The sequence below is a fragment of the Molossus molossus genome, unplaced genomic scaffold (genome assembly GCF_014108415.1).
Source record: "Molossus molossus isolate mMolMol1 unplaced genomic scaffold, mMolMol1.p scaffold_m16_p_10, whole genome shotgun sequence".
In the NCBI taxonomy this organism is placed as follows: Eukaryota; Metazoa; Chordata; class Mammalia; order Chiroptera; family Molossidae; genus Molossus; species Molossus molossus.
Window position 1 is genome coordinate 6,630,821 of NW_023425345.1, and position 13,744 is coordinate 6,644,564.

At 55.7% G+C, this 13,744-nt stretch overlaps 1 protein-coding gene across 1 annotated transcript in view; it reads left to right on the forward strand.

The window, feature by feature from the left end:
* Window positions 1-12,782, forward strand: part of CACNG2 (calcium voltage-gated channel auxiliary subunit gamma 2) — a 113,384-nt gene extending 100,602 nt beyond the window's left edge. The window contains exons 2-4 of the mRNA XM_036252459.1: window positions 49-132; window positions 10,728-10,868; window positions 12,168-12,782. Coding sequence (XP_036108352.1) covers window positions 49-132; window positions 10,728-10,868; window positions 12,168-12,703 — 761 coding nt within the window. The 3' untranslated portion in view covers window positions 12,704-12,782. The remainder of the gene's footprint in view (window positions 1-48; window positions 133-10,727; window positions 10,869-12,167) is intronic.
* Window positions 12,783-13,744: the final 962 nt, after the last annotated feature.

The window sequence follows — 13,744 nt, forward strand, 5'->3', positions numbered from 1 at the left end:
CCCAGAAACTGTGATGTCTCATGTGCCCTTTCCTACCTTGTTTTCCAGGGAACTTCAAAGGTCTCTGCAAGCAAATTGATCACTTCCCAGAGGATACAGATTACGAAGCTGACACAGCAGAATATTTCCTCCGTGAGTGCATGCCATTTCTTATCTCCTTCACGGTGACGGGTCCTGCCCTCCAACCTTCAGTGCGCCAAACACCAGGACCGTCTAACGGTCCCTGTCTCAGCAGAGGGCAGAAAAAACTGAGCCTCCCCACTTCCCTTCTGTCCAGAGGCCAAACCTCCATGCATGCTGATCCCCCTGCCTACAGCACCTTTCCCTCCCTTCTTCGTCTGGCAAACTCCTTCCTACTCATTTACCAGGTCTCAGCTGAAACATCACCTCTTCCAGGAAGTCCTCCATGCCCCTGAACAGATTCCCAGGGCACAGCACTTGTGTCATGCTGTAAGGTCTTTCTCTATTTGAGCAACCATCTCCCTCATGGTCCGACCAAAGCTGCCAGGCCAGCGGCTCTTCCTGTTTTGTTTGCATTATATTGTCAGCCCAGCGCCCTCAGTAAATATTTCTTGAATAACCGAATGAAGAAACACCAAGCAGTGCCAGCCTAGAACGTCTACTGAAACAACAAATGAGATTTTTTTTTCTTCCCCCACAAGCCAAGTCAAAGTTAAATCCTGATGTAATAGCTGCAATCTTAAATCCATCTGAGACACATTATCAAGAGAAAGCATTTGAGTCCCAGAAAAAATTTGTCAAGAATCGACAAAAACTAACAGGATGAAATGTTCCCTGAGGAAGGAATTTCCCAGAGAGGGGCTGAGGGTCCTTGACACCTGGGACAGCAAAGCGGGAGCAGAGTGGCTGCAGGTCCCCCCCAACCCCACCCCCACCCCCCGCTCTCAGGCTCGCTCTTCCCGAGATCCCTCCCCTCCCAGGGGCGCCCCCATTCTCTGCCCCCTCCCCGCCCCAGGCAGAGTGGTTAGCATTACCCTCAGATCACATTTATGAAAAATGTAGGAGGCATTTTATTCTATGGATCACCCAATTCTTTCAGTAATTACTCCTCACTTCAAAGCCAGCCTCGGGTCAGCCTGGGATCTGGGTCTCATTGAAAAGCCCACAGAACATGAAGTTAGCCAGGCAACTGGGAAGAGAAAGGAAGGGAATATGATGTAATTTATAGATTTCTTTTAAAGCGGGGGGGGGGGGGGGATATCTTACAATGCCCATCGTTTATTTGTATGAATTTCTGCAAGAGACTGCCCTTAAATGGAATTCCTACAGGGCCATTCGATTGTGTCCCTGTTACCACGTCTGGCTCCCAAAGGAGCCTGGGGTGCCTGGAGGCAGACTGGACACCGTCAGTGGGCTATACCCTGTGCTCAGGGCCGAGGAGATCAAGGTGAATGAATGAGAGACAGTCTGTGGTCCTAGGGATACTGACTCCATGGCACACAGCCTGGGGGGAGGACCGTCAGAGAATCAGCTGGGGTGGGAGATCCCCACGCGGAGATGCGTCCTGCACACGGGGGTGGAAGGGGGAGCAAAGGTGAGCCCCAGGCCCAGGGCACAGCTGGGTGCCAAGTGCTTGCGGCAGAAACTCCCAGTCTTTGCTGTGCCTAGCACAGCTCCTGGAACATGGTAGATCCTCAATCAGTGCTGTTTGTTAAATAAGGGAAAATATAGGCTTGTTCAGTGACTATTCCCGACCTCCGCTATTTCTCCGTTCCCTTAATCTTAAAGAGAGAAGGGTTTAGGGGGTCGGGTTCATTTTGTCCCCGGACAAAGCACTCGAACATGTATTAGCAGTGCAGGGTCTGAGGGTCTGAGCTGACTAAATCCAACAATATGTTTGAGCATCTATAACAGGAGGTCAGCAAACTTCTTCTGTAAAAGGGCAGATAGTGACTGTGTTGGGCTTTGCGGGCTATAGTCTGTCCCAACTACTCAGCTACCCTGGTGGCACAGGCGTGGCACAGACAGGGCGAATCCGGGTGCCTGTGCTCCAAGGAAAGGCTTCATCTACAGGAACAGGTGGCCCTGGGCGTGGCTGCTGACCTGACCTACAGCAGGCCAGGCTTGAGCTAGACGATAAAAGTAAGTTTTTATAGCAGGAAGATGTGAGTTCCTAGCATTCTCGACTAAGCTCCGATCTGGTTGGGTGAGAAGCTAGAAGACAGGGATCACTCTTGAAGGATCCCCTGCCCCACGAACGAACACATGCCCTCACTCCCCGATCCCCAAGAACGTTTGAGGAGTTCCACAGCTTCTCCTGAGCACTGAGTCCAGGGCTCCCTAGTGACATAGAGGAACAGCTCCAACAAGCCCTGGTCCCCACCCTGGGCCTCCCAACATCTGGGCCTACAAAGCTGTGGCCAGCATGGCCCTCGGTATTGCGAGCTTACCCAGGAACCGGTGGTGACCAGACTGTCTTCCCAGCCGCTCATGGGGCCGTCGGTGCGTCTGCTAGGGCGCCTCCCTCTCCTTAGTCCTCACCAACGCTCGAGGGGCGTGGTGCAGAGCGGAGGCGGTGGGCCAGGGTGTGACTTCCTATGACTGTCGATGTGTCTGCGTGCCTGACCTTGTGCACGAGGGGATGAGTCTGCGTTGTGTTCTGTCCTTCAGTGTCCGTGCATCTGCATGTCTGCCTGTCTGAATGCGTAAGTGCCTGTGTGTTTGCACATGTCTGCTTGTGTGCCTGTGGGTCCCCGCGTGGTGAATGTGTGTGTGCGTGTGCGTGTGTGTGTGTGTTGTGTCCAGGAAATGGGAGTGTATTTCCCGTTGCCCCGATGGGATTTAAAGCAGGGCAAGAAGATCAGAGAACATAAATTCCCTTCCAGTCGTATATTAAGCACCTACTGTATGCTAGACCCCAAAACTCACCGGATTGTGGTCACCTGTAGCCCAGGACTGCAGGGTGGGGTCAGGCTCTCCAGGGAGTGAGAACCTGGGGCCGGAGGTGATGGGCCGAGGGTCAGCTGCTGTCCCCGACACACTCTGTCCAGGAGAGTGGAGGGCTGGCACCCAGAGGTCACAAGGGCACACGCGTGCGTGCACACACACACACACACACAGCTACCGTAACAGGGCCTTACTAAAGTCACCAAGTCACTCTTTTTCCAGTGCCAGAGTGAACAGAAGGACAGGGGACGGCAGGGCCTGCCCCTCCCCACCCAGAGAGCTCTCGCTTGATTCCACTTGAACTAGGAGCCGACACCTTCCCAGAGGGTCACTGAGGAAGGCTCCCGGGCAGCGTTGGGCCGGGAGCAGACACCCGTCAGGAAGGGGAGGAGAAAAGCGACCAGGGCAGGGACGGCTGGCGTGAAGGTGATCTGCAGGAGAACGCTGCTGAACTTGGCCACCACGGGAGGCCGGAGAACCTAACAGCAGGCTTTCACACTCACTGCCTGGTTCGAATCCAGCTCTGCACTCCTTGCTTAACCTTCCTGGGCCTCGGGTTCCTCGCAGTGGGGACAGCGGTCACTGGTACCTTCCTAGGGCTGTAATGAGGCTTAAGTGAGTCAACAGAGGACAGCTCCTCACCAGCCCAGATCACGGCAGGCATCAGCCCTTGCAGGCTTCAGGCGTTCCTGTTGCGTATGACACAGTGAGAGGCACAAAGGGTAGACTGAGGACAGACAAGGCCAAGAGGGCCTCGGCGTTCAGAGGGGATCAGAAAGGTCCTCACCGGAAGGAGACTAAAGCAGGTGAGGGAGCGTGTCTGGCCCTGCAGGTGTGCTGGGAAGAGCATTCCGGACCGAGGGAACAGCCGTGCAGTGTCTGAAGCCGGCGGGCTCGGGGACAGCCAGGGGCCACGTGGTCAGGCAGAGGGCGCGCCGGCGGGTGGGAGGCCGGTTTCGCGCTGAGAGGGGCCTCGGGAAGGCTGCGCGGAGGAGAGGTGAGGACTCTCGGCCGTGCCCACGGCATCACTCTGCTCCTGCTGCAGGACTGACCGTGGGGTCTGAGCAGGAGCAGGGAGACCGGGAGGTGACGGCCACAGTCCAGGCTTGGAATGCAGGGGGGCCGGGCTGGAGCAGGGAAGGGGATTGAGAAGGGGTCCGACTCTGGATATCTGAAGGGAGCCGGCAGGGCTGACTGACAGCCGGCTGGGGAGAGGAGAGGGAACGGGGACTCGCTGGCTGGGAGACGGAGCAGCCCTGCCCTTCTCCGAGGCCGGGAGGTAGGAGGGGGCTGGGTCGCAGGGCGGTGACCACTGTGTTTCCCAGCCTGCACGTCACGCTTTGTCATAGATTCTTCTCCCTCCCCAACACACTGTGAACAGCCACCCCTCTGAGTAGCTGCAAATAGAGTCCTCCCCACCCCACCCAGTTTGCTGAATGAATAAATGAGAACCCACCCTCCCTAGGGCCCCTCGCACACTCACCCTCTCCCCAGAATGAGGACAGAGGTGGACGCTGGGTCTCAAGCCAAAGCCACCCTTCCCAGCCTCAGCAAACCCCTGTCCTCCCTGTCCCCCCTTCTCCGCCCTCCTCTGCCAGTCCCACCAGGCACCGAGGGGTTTCCTAGGTACCTAAGTATGGGCAATACCAGGTGTCAAGGTCTGAGCGTGGGATTTAGAGTGAAAGGTCCTGAATTCGAGGTGAGGTCTGTTCTGTGGCCTTGGGCAAGTTACGCGACTTCTCTGAGCCTGGACGAACACCAGTCCGCTGGGAGACTCTGAGGATGCAATGAGCCAAGGGCTAGGGTGGTGCTTCGTCAGGGCTTCCCAGCTGCCCTGGGGAGCACATGAGAGAGTCCGTCACCCCCTCCTTCAAGTTAGAGTTTAGAAGCACAGGGATGCATCCTCCCGGCTCCTGAAATTGGAGCCACCCACACAGCCCCATCCTCCCACTTTACAGATGAGGAAACACCGAGGCACCGAGAGGTGGAAGGACTTACCCCCGCCCACTACACTGCCTGGGATGCCACCTGCCTCCCGGGAAGGTATGCAGGGCCCAGTGCTCCTGGCCACTGTCCCAGCCCTGCAGCCCCTTTAGCAAATTGTTCTGAGAGACATTCCCACCAGAGGTGAGCGTGGTCAGCACGGCTAAGACTGGGTGGCCACACCCTGCCGTGAGGGAGCCTGCTGAGTGCACCCGGTGCTCGCTCACACCCGTGCGACCGGAGCCAGCGTGTCACCCAGCGGCGCCGGCCCTCCGCCCACTCGCACACGTCGGGTCTCTGTTCTGTCCTGGCTCACTCATTCAGTGCTGGCTGCAGCCACCACGCTGACTTCATGAGCGGGGCATGAGTCACAGCTACCCTGGAACCAACACCAACCCAGGGAACCGAGGCCGGGAAGTGCAGCGACAATACGCTCTGCTGGGGGGAGAACCGACATTTCCCGGTGCTCCCCGGTACCGGTACCGGGGCTGTTCTAATGGCTTCAGATGTGTTGACTCCGGCCCCCTCACGGCAGCCTCTGAGCCAGTGCCCGACCCTCTCCCTGCACCATGAGAGGCAGCTGAGGCTCGGGGCGGGCGGCAGCGAGCGAGGGGGATGCGCTCAGGCCGCTCCCTCCTGATCCTGCAGCGGATCCCCAGCCCCAGAGAGGACAGGAGCTGGGAAAGCACCCAGGACCTCACAGATGGCGCTCCCGGAGGGGCTCACGGGGCTTCCAGTTCCTTCCACATGTCACTGTGCGGCGAGCGCTCATTGGACGCCGCACTGCGTCTGCGCCAGGCCTGACACTGTCACACATGGTCTTCATCCCTCCGCACAGCCTCCCGGAGAGGAAGGTACTGTGGTGGCCCCATTGCACAGGTGAGGGAGGGGAGGCACAGAGGACACGCACAGTGCGAGGGCCAGGCTGGACCCAGGCAGTCGCACCTGGAGCGCCTGCTCCCAGCCACCACTCTGGACTCTCTCTTCCCTCATCTACATCTCCGTCTTCCTCTTCCTCTGAGGTCTTCCTCTCCCTCCAGTAGCACCTCCTCTCTCTCCCTTCTCCCCCCTCCCTTCTTTTCTCTCTCATCTCCCGCACACTGTCTCATAGGCACACACACACTCACACACACACACTCTCTCTCTCACACTCACACACAGACTCACACACACAGACTCACTCACACACTCTCTCACACTCACACACTCTCACACTCACACACTCTCTCACACTCACACACATGCACCTACACACGCATCAGGTGCAGCCCACCCCCTGCCAGCCACTGGCCACCCCATCCAGCACAGTGTGGAGGAGGAGAGAGGGAGAGATGCCCAAGAGCCTAGAAGCCCCTCCCAACCCAGTGCGTCTGTGACCTGTGCTGGCAGAACGGAGCAAATCCCACATGGGGTACCAGGCATAGAGAGCTTAACTCCGTGCTCAGAAGGTCAGAGCCCACCCTCCCTATACCTGACGATGATGATTGTTTTGATTAAAGGCCACGACTGGCACAGAGCATAGGTGTGACGGCAGCCTGGCCTGCCTGAGTGGGCCCTGCGGGAGGCCTTGGGGGATACAGGACCTTGAAGGTCAGTAGTCCTGGCCCATCAGAGAGCAGACCTGGACCCACAGAAGGAAAAGCACACGCTCAGGTTCTGTGGAGAGCCAGGCAGAGTGGGCACCGGGCCTGGGTCTGCCGACCGCCCCCCACACAGAGCACCCCTCCTCCTCTGAGTGGGAGCCACCAGGCCTTCAGCTCAGGTGTCCTGCAGCCGTGCCACCCTGAAGGGAGAGTCACGGCAGGGCGGCCGTAGGTGCCAGGCCCGTGGGCACTGGAAGGTGAAATGCTTTGTCTGCAGAGTTTGGCCAAAAGGAGAATTAGCATGGAATTTCCAGCTTAGGCCACCCCACCTAGAAGGTAAGATGTCATTCCCTCCTGGGTACTTATGACCCTCTTCGTCTTTGTCACCAGCACAGAAAGCAATGCATTGTGTATCATGTAGCAGCATTCTGCATGCTCAAAGCGGCCAGCGTCCTCCTTCCTATCTAATCCTGCAGGCTGTAAGGCAGACTGAGTTCGCATTTCCAGCCCCGTTTCACAGACAAGGAAGCAGAGGCCCAGGGACACCACGAGATGTGCCCAAGGTCTTCCCAAGCCAGTCACGAAACACTGTTCTACCACGGGACGCGCCCCTGTGCTCAGTTCTGTGACACCCCCCCCCCCGACAGTTTCAGCCCAGACCACACCTCTGTGCCCCAAACCTGCACATCCAGCTCCCCTCTACATTCCCCGTGCATATTCCCAGAGCACCTCACACTCAGCACCTCCAGACCAAACCTGGCTTCCCCTCCCCTCGCTCCTCAGGCTTGATCCTCAGTCTCACAAGCAGTGTTATCCATCCCACCGGCAAATCTGAGACCTAGATGTTACCTTCAACGCCACTCCCTTTTCCACCCCTGTCCACCCGGCACCAACTCTTTATTTTTTTTAATCCTCACCCGAGGACATTTTTGCAGTTATCTTCAGATAGAGCAGGAGGGAGAGAGGAAAGGAAGAGACAGAGAGAAACATCGATGTGAGAGAGACACATCAAGTGGCTGCCACCCACACGACCCCAACTGGGGTCAGGGACAAACTGCAACCGAGGTACGTGCCCTTAGCGGAAACCGAACCCGGGACTCTCAGGACTGCAGGCCAACGCTCTAACCGCTGAGCAAAACCAGCCAGGGCATCCCAGCACCAAGTCTTCATTCTCCTCTTCAACATCCCCCAGACCCGCCCAGCTCTGCCCACACCCTGCCCCACGTGGTCAGCTGGAGAGCCTTCGCACCGGTTCCCGGTAGCCGCCCTTGGCCCCTTCTTAACCTTGTGCTTCTTAAGATGCAACCCAGACTGTGGCCGTCCCGCTGCTTGACTGGCTCCCATTGCTCTTAGGATAAAGGCAAGCTCTGGAGCATGACCCCCAGGTCCCCAGTGACCCACGAACCCCTGAGTGGCCCAGCCCCAGCCTGCTTCATCTTCCTGAGTGTCCCCCCATGCCCCTCCACCAGCTTCTTATGATCCAGCCCCTTTCCATTCCCTGAACAAGCCATGCTTCCCCCAGCCCTTGCTTGTGCCGCGTCCTCTCCCCGGAACACTCCCTGCACCCCGCCTCTGTTCTACCCCGTTAGCTTCTCCCCTTCCATCAGAGGTCGGCTCCAGCATCACTGCCTCAGGGGAGGCCTCCATGACCCCCCATGAGCTCAGAGGAGGCTCTGAGAGGCATGAAGTATACAGCCTGAAAGCAGGGTAGTGCAGTGGTTAGGCACTCAGAGCCTAGCGTCAGACTGCCTGGGTTTACAAACCCAGCTCCTCCCTCTCTTTGCTGGTGGCCTTGGACAACTACTTAGAACAGTCCCAACATATGCTACGCACCCAATGAACATTAGCCTGTCATAAGCCTCCATGGTGTCATACGGGTATCTTTATTTCATAACACTATCCTGGTTGATAATTATTTATCTGCGTTATCATCTGATGGCATATATCTTCTCCAAGAGAATGTAGACTTTGTAAAGACATGGGCCAGGCCTGCTTTGCGTTCTTTCTGTCTTCCACGCCCAGCCTGGAAGCCGGCACGGTGGCCGGCACTCAGTCTGTACTTACTCACTGGACTCCCAGTCCTCAAGAGCAATGCATCTCGCCGCTCCAGACCGCGCAGCCTTTGCCCAGTACGGTGTATTATGCTCTCAGACAGGGGCGGCCGAACCGCAACTTGCAGGCCAAATACGGCCCACCAACTGTTTCTATAAATAAAGTTTTATTAGAACACAAGCACACCATTTGTTTACATATTGCCTATGGCTGTCTTCATGCTACCATGGCAAAGCTGAGTAGTTGCAACAGAGACCGCATCGCATGGCCAGCAAAGCCAAAAATACTTATTATCTGTTCCTTTGCAGAAAAAGTCTGCCAACGTCTGCTTTAGGTATGTGTACTCTCCTCAAAGCCAAGGCCCATGGTTTCGTGGGGTTGGTATGAGGATTAGACGGGTTAACCCATGGAAGGCACTTAGAAGAGGACCTGGCACATAGGCAGAGCTCATAAGTATTAGTAGGTACAGTGTCGTTCCGTATGCTTACTCACAGGTCAATACATACGTGTTCATGGAACAAATCAGATATTTTCTGCTTCTTGTGATAGATGTTAGCACTAAGACCACACCAGCCTCAGTGGGAAGCCAGAACAACTTGTGGGGAAGTTGTGTCTGGACAGAATGGGGTGGGACATCAGCAATAATAAAAATTGTATCTTTACTATACCCCTTGCAGTGTCAGAAACAGTGCAGATGTTGTTCCATTTATCTTACAAACTGTCGTGCACATGCAGATTGTGCTACGAGGACCTTGTTAACACGCACATTCTGATTCAGTAGCAGGTCCGGGGCCTGTGAGTCTGCATTCCTATGAGCTGGATTTTATTATTGCTCTTCCCACTTTACAGGATGCGGAAACTGAGACTCAGAGAGGTCAAGGCTCTTGCCCAAGGTCACACAGTAAGTGACAAAGCCAGGGCTTGCCCTCGCGTGAGACTAACTGCAAAGTCCACCCTGACTCACTAGCTGGATGGCCTGGGCAAGTTACTTCACCTCTCTGAACGTCGGTTTTCTCTTCTGTCAGTCGGAGCTAAAAACACACCCTGAAGGGCTGTGATGAGGATTAAATTATATAATGTATGTTAGGTACCCACTCAAGACCCGACGCAGAGTGCGTGCTTAACGAATATTCTCTCTCGCCTGGGCCTTCAGTAAGCTTGCACCATCCCTGCGTGCGTACGGAGCTGAGAACGTAGGTAGCTTGGCCTGCATGTCCAGGTGTGCAGGTGTGTGTGTGGTGTGTGCCAGGTGTGCAGGTGTGTGTGCAGGTGTGTGTGGGCTCAAGGATCGTTGGGATATAGTGCCTTATCTTTGAAGCAGCCTGCAGGGAGAGAACATCCACCCAGGTCTGGGGAGGAGGCACCCCATCCCTGCCTGAAGGGAGGGGGAGTGCTGAGAAGGCAGAGGAACCCAGCTGCCCCCCAGCCCATGCCCTCATCCTCTCACCCAGCTAGGGTTCACCTCGTGCATGCCCACCGGATACTATCATTCAGCAAATGTTTGCTGTGAGCCCTCAAAGACTTATCTAGGTGCACTGTCAGAATCAACTCATTTAATTCTCACAACAGTCTTAGGAGGCAGGCACTAATACTACCCCCATTTTACAGGTAAGGAAATTGAGGCACAGAGAGATGAGATCATTTACCCAAACTTACACAGCTAATGAATGCTAACGCCAGATTCAGATTCCATATCCGTGCCGTGTGATTCCCCAGCCCCTACAATGCACTGCCCCTCCATGTGCCCCAAGTACCCCAAAGAGAAAGGAGCTAAAAACTTTGCCTAAGGGAACTTTCACATGGGTTTTGATGGATGAATGGAATTTTCCGGAGTGAAAAAGAGCAGGAAGAACATTCTAGTAAAAAGCTCAGTGTGTCAAAGTCAGAAGCATGCAATGACATGATATGGGATGTTGCCGTGGCTGGACAAGAGGGAGCATAGGCATGAGGCTGGAGCCGGGCAGAGACCAGTCACACGGGGCCCTGTGGGCCTCAAGAGGCACTGTTTGGGCCTGTGGGCCGAGATGAGCCCCTGCAGGGCTGTGAGCTGGGCGGTAGCTCTCTCCCTCTCCCTCCTCCCTAGTATTGCTAAGCAACCTCCACTCCGCGCCGTGCCCTGTCCATAGAACCCCATTCCTGTGTGCTGCCCGCCTCGGCCTCACAGCCACCGTCTTCCTCTCCCTGGCCCTCCATGTTCCGCAGGGGCCGTGAGAGCCTCGAGCATTTTCCCGATCCTGAGTGTGATCCTGCTCTTCATGGGTGGACTCTGCATCGCAGCCAGCGAGTTCTACAAGACTCGACACAACATCATCCTGAGCGCCGGCATCTTCTTCGTGTCCGCAGGTAACGACCACTGAGCCAGGCAGGCCAGAGCCCAGGCCCGCCAGGGGGAGGAGGCTGAGCTTTGGGTGCTCGCTGGCTGGGGGGACCTGGAAGAGAGGGGAGAGGAATCTCCGGCCTTGCAGCAGGTGTATTGAGGGGAAGGCAGGTTGTGCTGGGCTCCTGCCTGAGCCCCACACTGAGTCCTCCAGGAGCATCCCAAGCCCTCTCCTTTAGCCCACTGGCCCCTCCTTCTCCCCCCTCTTAGAAAAGGTCCCACACCCCAGGCCCCTCCCAGGATACTGGGCCTACCCTCACTTACCCTCTCCCCTCACTACCCTGCCCATGTGGAAGCAGCAGGCACCCAAAACCACATTCCTCAGCCCAGTTATATGACTTGTCACATTTGCTTCCAATTCCAGAAAAAGGACATGGGCTGTAACATGAGCCATTTAATAAGAATGACTACTGTTTAAGTAGCACTTAACAAGCCCCAGCCTCCAACAGCTTGCAGCTGTATTAATTCACTGACTCCTCTCCATGGCCCTACAGGAGCAGGTCCTACCCCATCCCCACTCCACAGCTCGGAAACTCAGACTTAGGTGACCTGGGCAAAGGCTTTGCGTCCAGGCAGTCGGGCTCCAGGAGCCAGTCCCAACACCCTGCCGCACCAGCTCCAGATCCCACTGCAGCCTTGAGCAAGTTACCTAGCCTCTCTGTGATCTGTTTCCTCGTGGGCAAACCCCTTGAAAAGCACTCAGCAATGAGGGCAGGTGGTAAATGCTCGATAAACAGTATCTGTTGTTACTATTACCGTCACCCAGCAGCTGTAGAATGCCTCTCCTCGCCCCTCTTCCCTCTCTGTCTCCATTAGCTCTTTCCTTCGTGTCTCCGCCCAGCAAGGTGATGCTTGCCAGCACCCCTGTACTCACCTCCCCACGCACTGAAGGCCCCTCCAACTGTCCTGGCCCTTTTTTTTTTTTTTTTTTAATGGTTTTATTGATTGATTTCAGAAAGAAAAGAAGGGAGGGGCTAGAGAGAGAAAAAAAACATTGATGTGAAAGAGAAAAACCGATTGGCTGCCTCCTGCATGCCCTGCCCCATATGGGGGGGATCAGCCCACAACCCAGGCATGCGCCCTGATGGGGAATCCAACCAGCAACCTTTAGGTGCACAGGGTGGTGCTCAGCCAACCGAGACACACTGGCCAGGGCAACTGTCCCTGTCCTTTATTCCTGCCCAGTGCCTGGCATTCTGTTTGGAAATTAACATCCTTCTCTCTGATTCTGCCCCGCCCCCCCGTGTCCATCCTGTGCCCCACAGGTCTGAGTAACATCATTGGCATCATAGTGTACATATCTGCCAATGCCGGAGACCCCTCCAAGAGCGACTCCAAAAAGAATAGTTACTCGTATGGCTGGTCCTTCTACTTCGGGGCCCTGTCCTTCATCATTGCCGAGATGGTCGGTGTGCTGGCCGTGCACATGTTTATCGACCGGCACAAACAGCTGCGGGCCACGGCCCGCGCCACGGACTACCTCCAGGCCTCTGCCATCACCCGCATCCCCAGCTACCGCTACCGCTACCAGCGCCGCAGCCGCTCCAGCTCCCGCTCCACCGAGCCCTCACACTCCAGGGACGCCTCCCCCGTGGGCCTCAAGGGCTTCAACACCCTGCCGTCCACGGAGATTTCCATGTACACCCTCAGCAGGGACCCCCTGAAGGCCGCCACCACGCCCACCGCCACCTACAACTCCGACAGGGATAACAGCTTCCTCCAAGTTCACAACTGTATCCAGAAGGAGAACAAAGACTCTCTCCACTCCAACACAGCCAACCGCCGGACCACCCCCGTATGAAGCCAGGGGCCTCGCCTGCCGGGTCCCAGGTCCCAGGCCGAGCCCTGAGTGGGGGCGCGGCCCGCGGGGTGGGGTGGGGTGGGGTAGGGTGGGGTGGCGGGAGGGTGGGGGAACCAAACCATCCACGGGGGGGTAAAAACCTTCCAAAAGCAAAAAAACAAAAAAAGAGAAAAACATAAGTAAAGTTTAAAAAAAAAAAAAAAAGAGAACAAAATATAAGAGGAACAAAGAAGCCAAACAACAGAAAATGTGAAAAAAAAAAAACAACAACATAAACGAGGGAAGGAAAAAACAAACTTTAAAAAAAAAAGCAAGAGAGGATAAAAATTAAAAATAGAAAATAAATCTAAAAGAAAATGCATGATTTCCCATGTACCATTATTTTAACATTTAATAAAAACCAATTTAAATGAAAACATAAAAGGGAACTAGAATAACATTAAAGCAAAAAAAAAAAAAGAGAGAGAAGGAACGGAAAGGAAGGGGATGTGCTTTGCATTAATCAGGGCTTTACGTTACTTGTTTGTTTGTTTTGTTAAACTCTGAGAGAGTTACTTTTCAGTTCCCTTTAACCCCAAGCGGGCTCTGCCTCCCTGGGTGAGTGGGGGGTGGAGACTCGGAGGCCCCGGGGCCAGGTGAGCCTCTTGGTCACTGCCAGGTCCCTGGAGCCTCTGGATGGGCGCCCCAGGAATGCTGGGCAAACTCCTGGCTTGCGAGCCCACTCCACCCAGCATCAATGGGGCAATTATAGGCCTCCAGGTGACCCAAGAGTCCTTGGTCCCTCCTGTCCGAAAGGTGCCTGGAGGGGGGTGCACTTGGGGCTTGCCCAGCCCCCAGGTTCCCAGTCTTAATGGTCCTTAACCCACTGTGATGACTTCCTAGGCCTTGAGGGAAAGGAAGGAGAGGGGATGGCTTGCTGAGATGCCCAGAAACCCCGGAATCCTCAGGGTGAGCCTCTTGGGGTCACCACCCCAAGATCCTGTCCTTGGGGGCAGGAGATCCCACCCCCCGGGGATATAAAGCAGCTCTCCCTCCTCACCC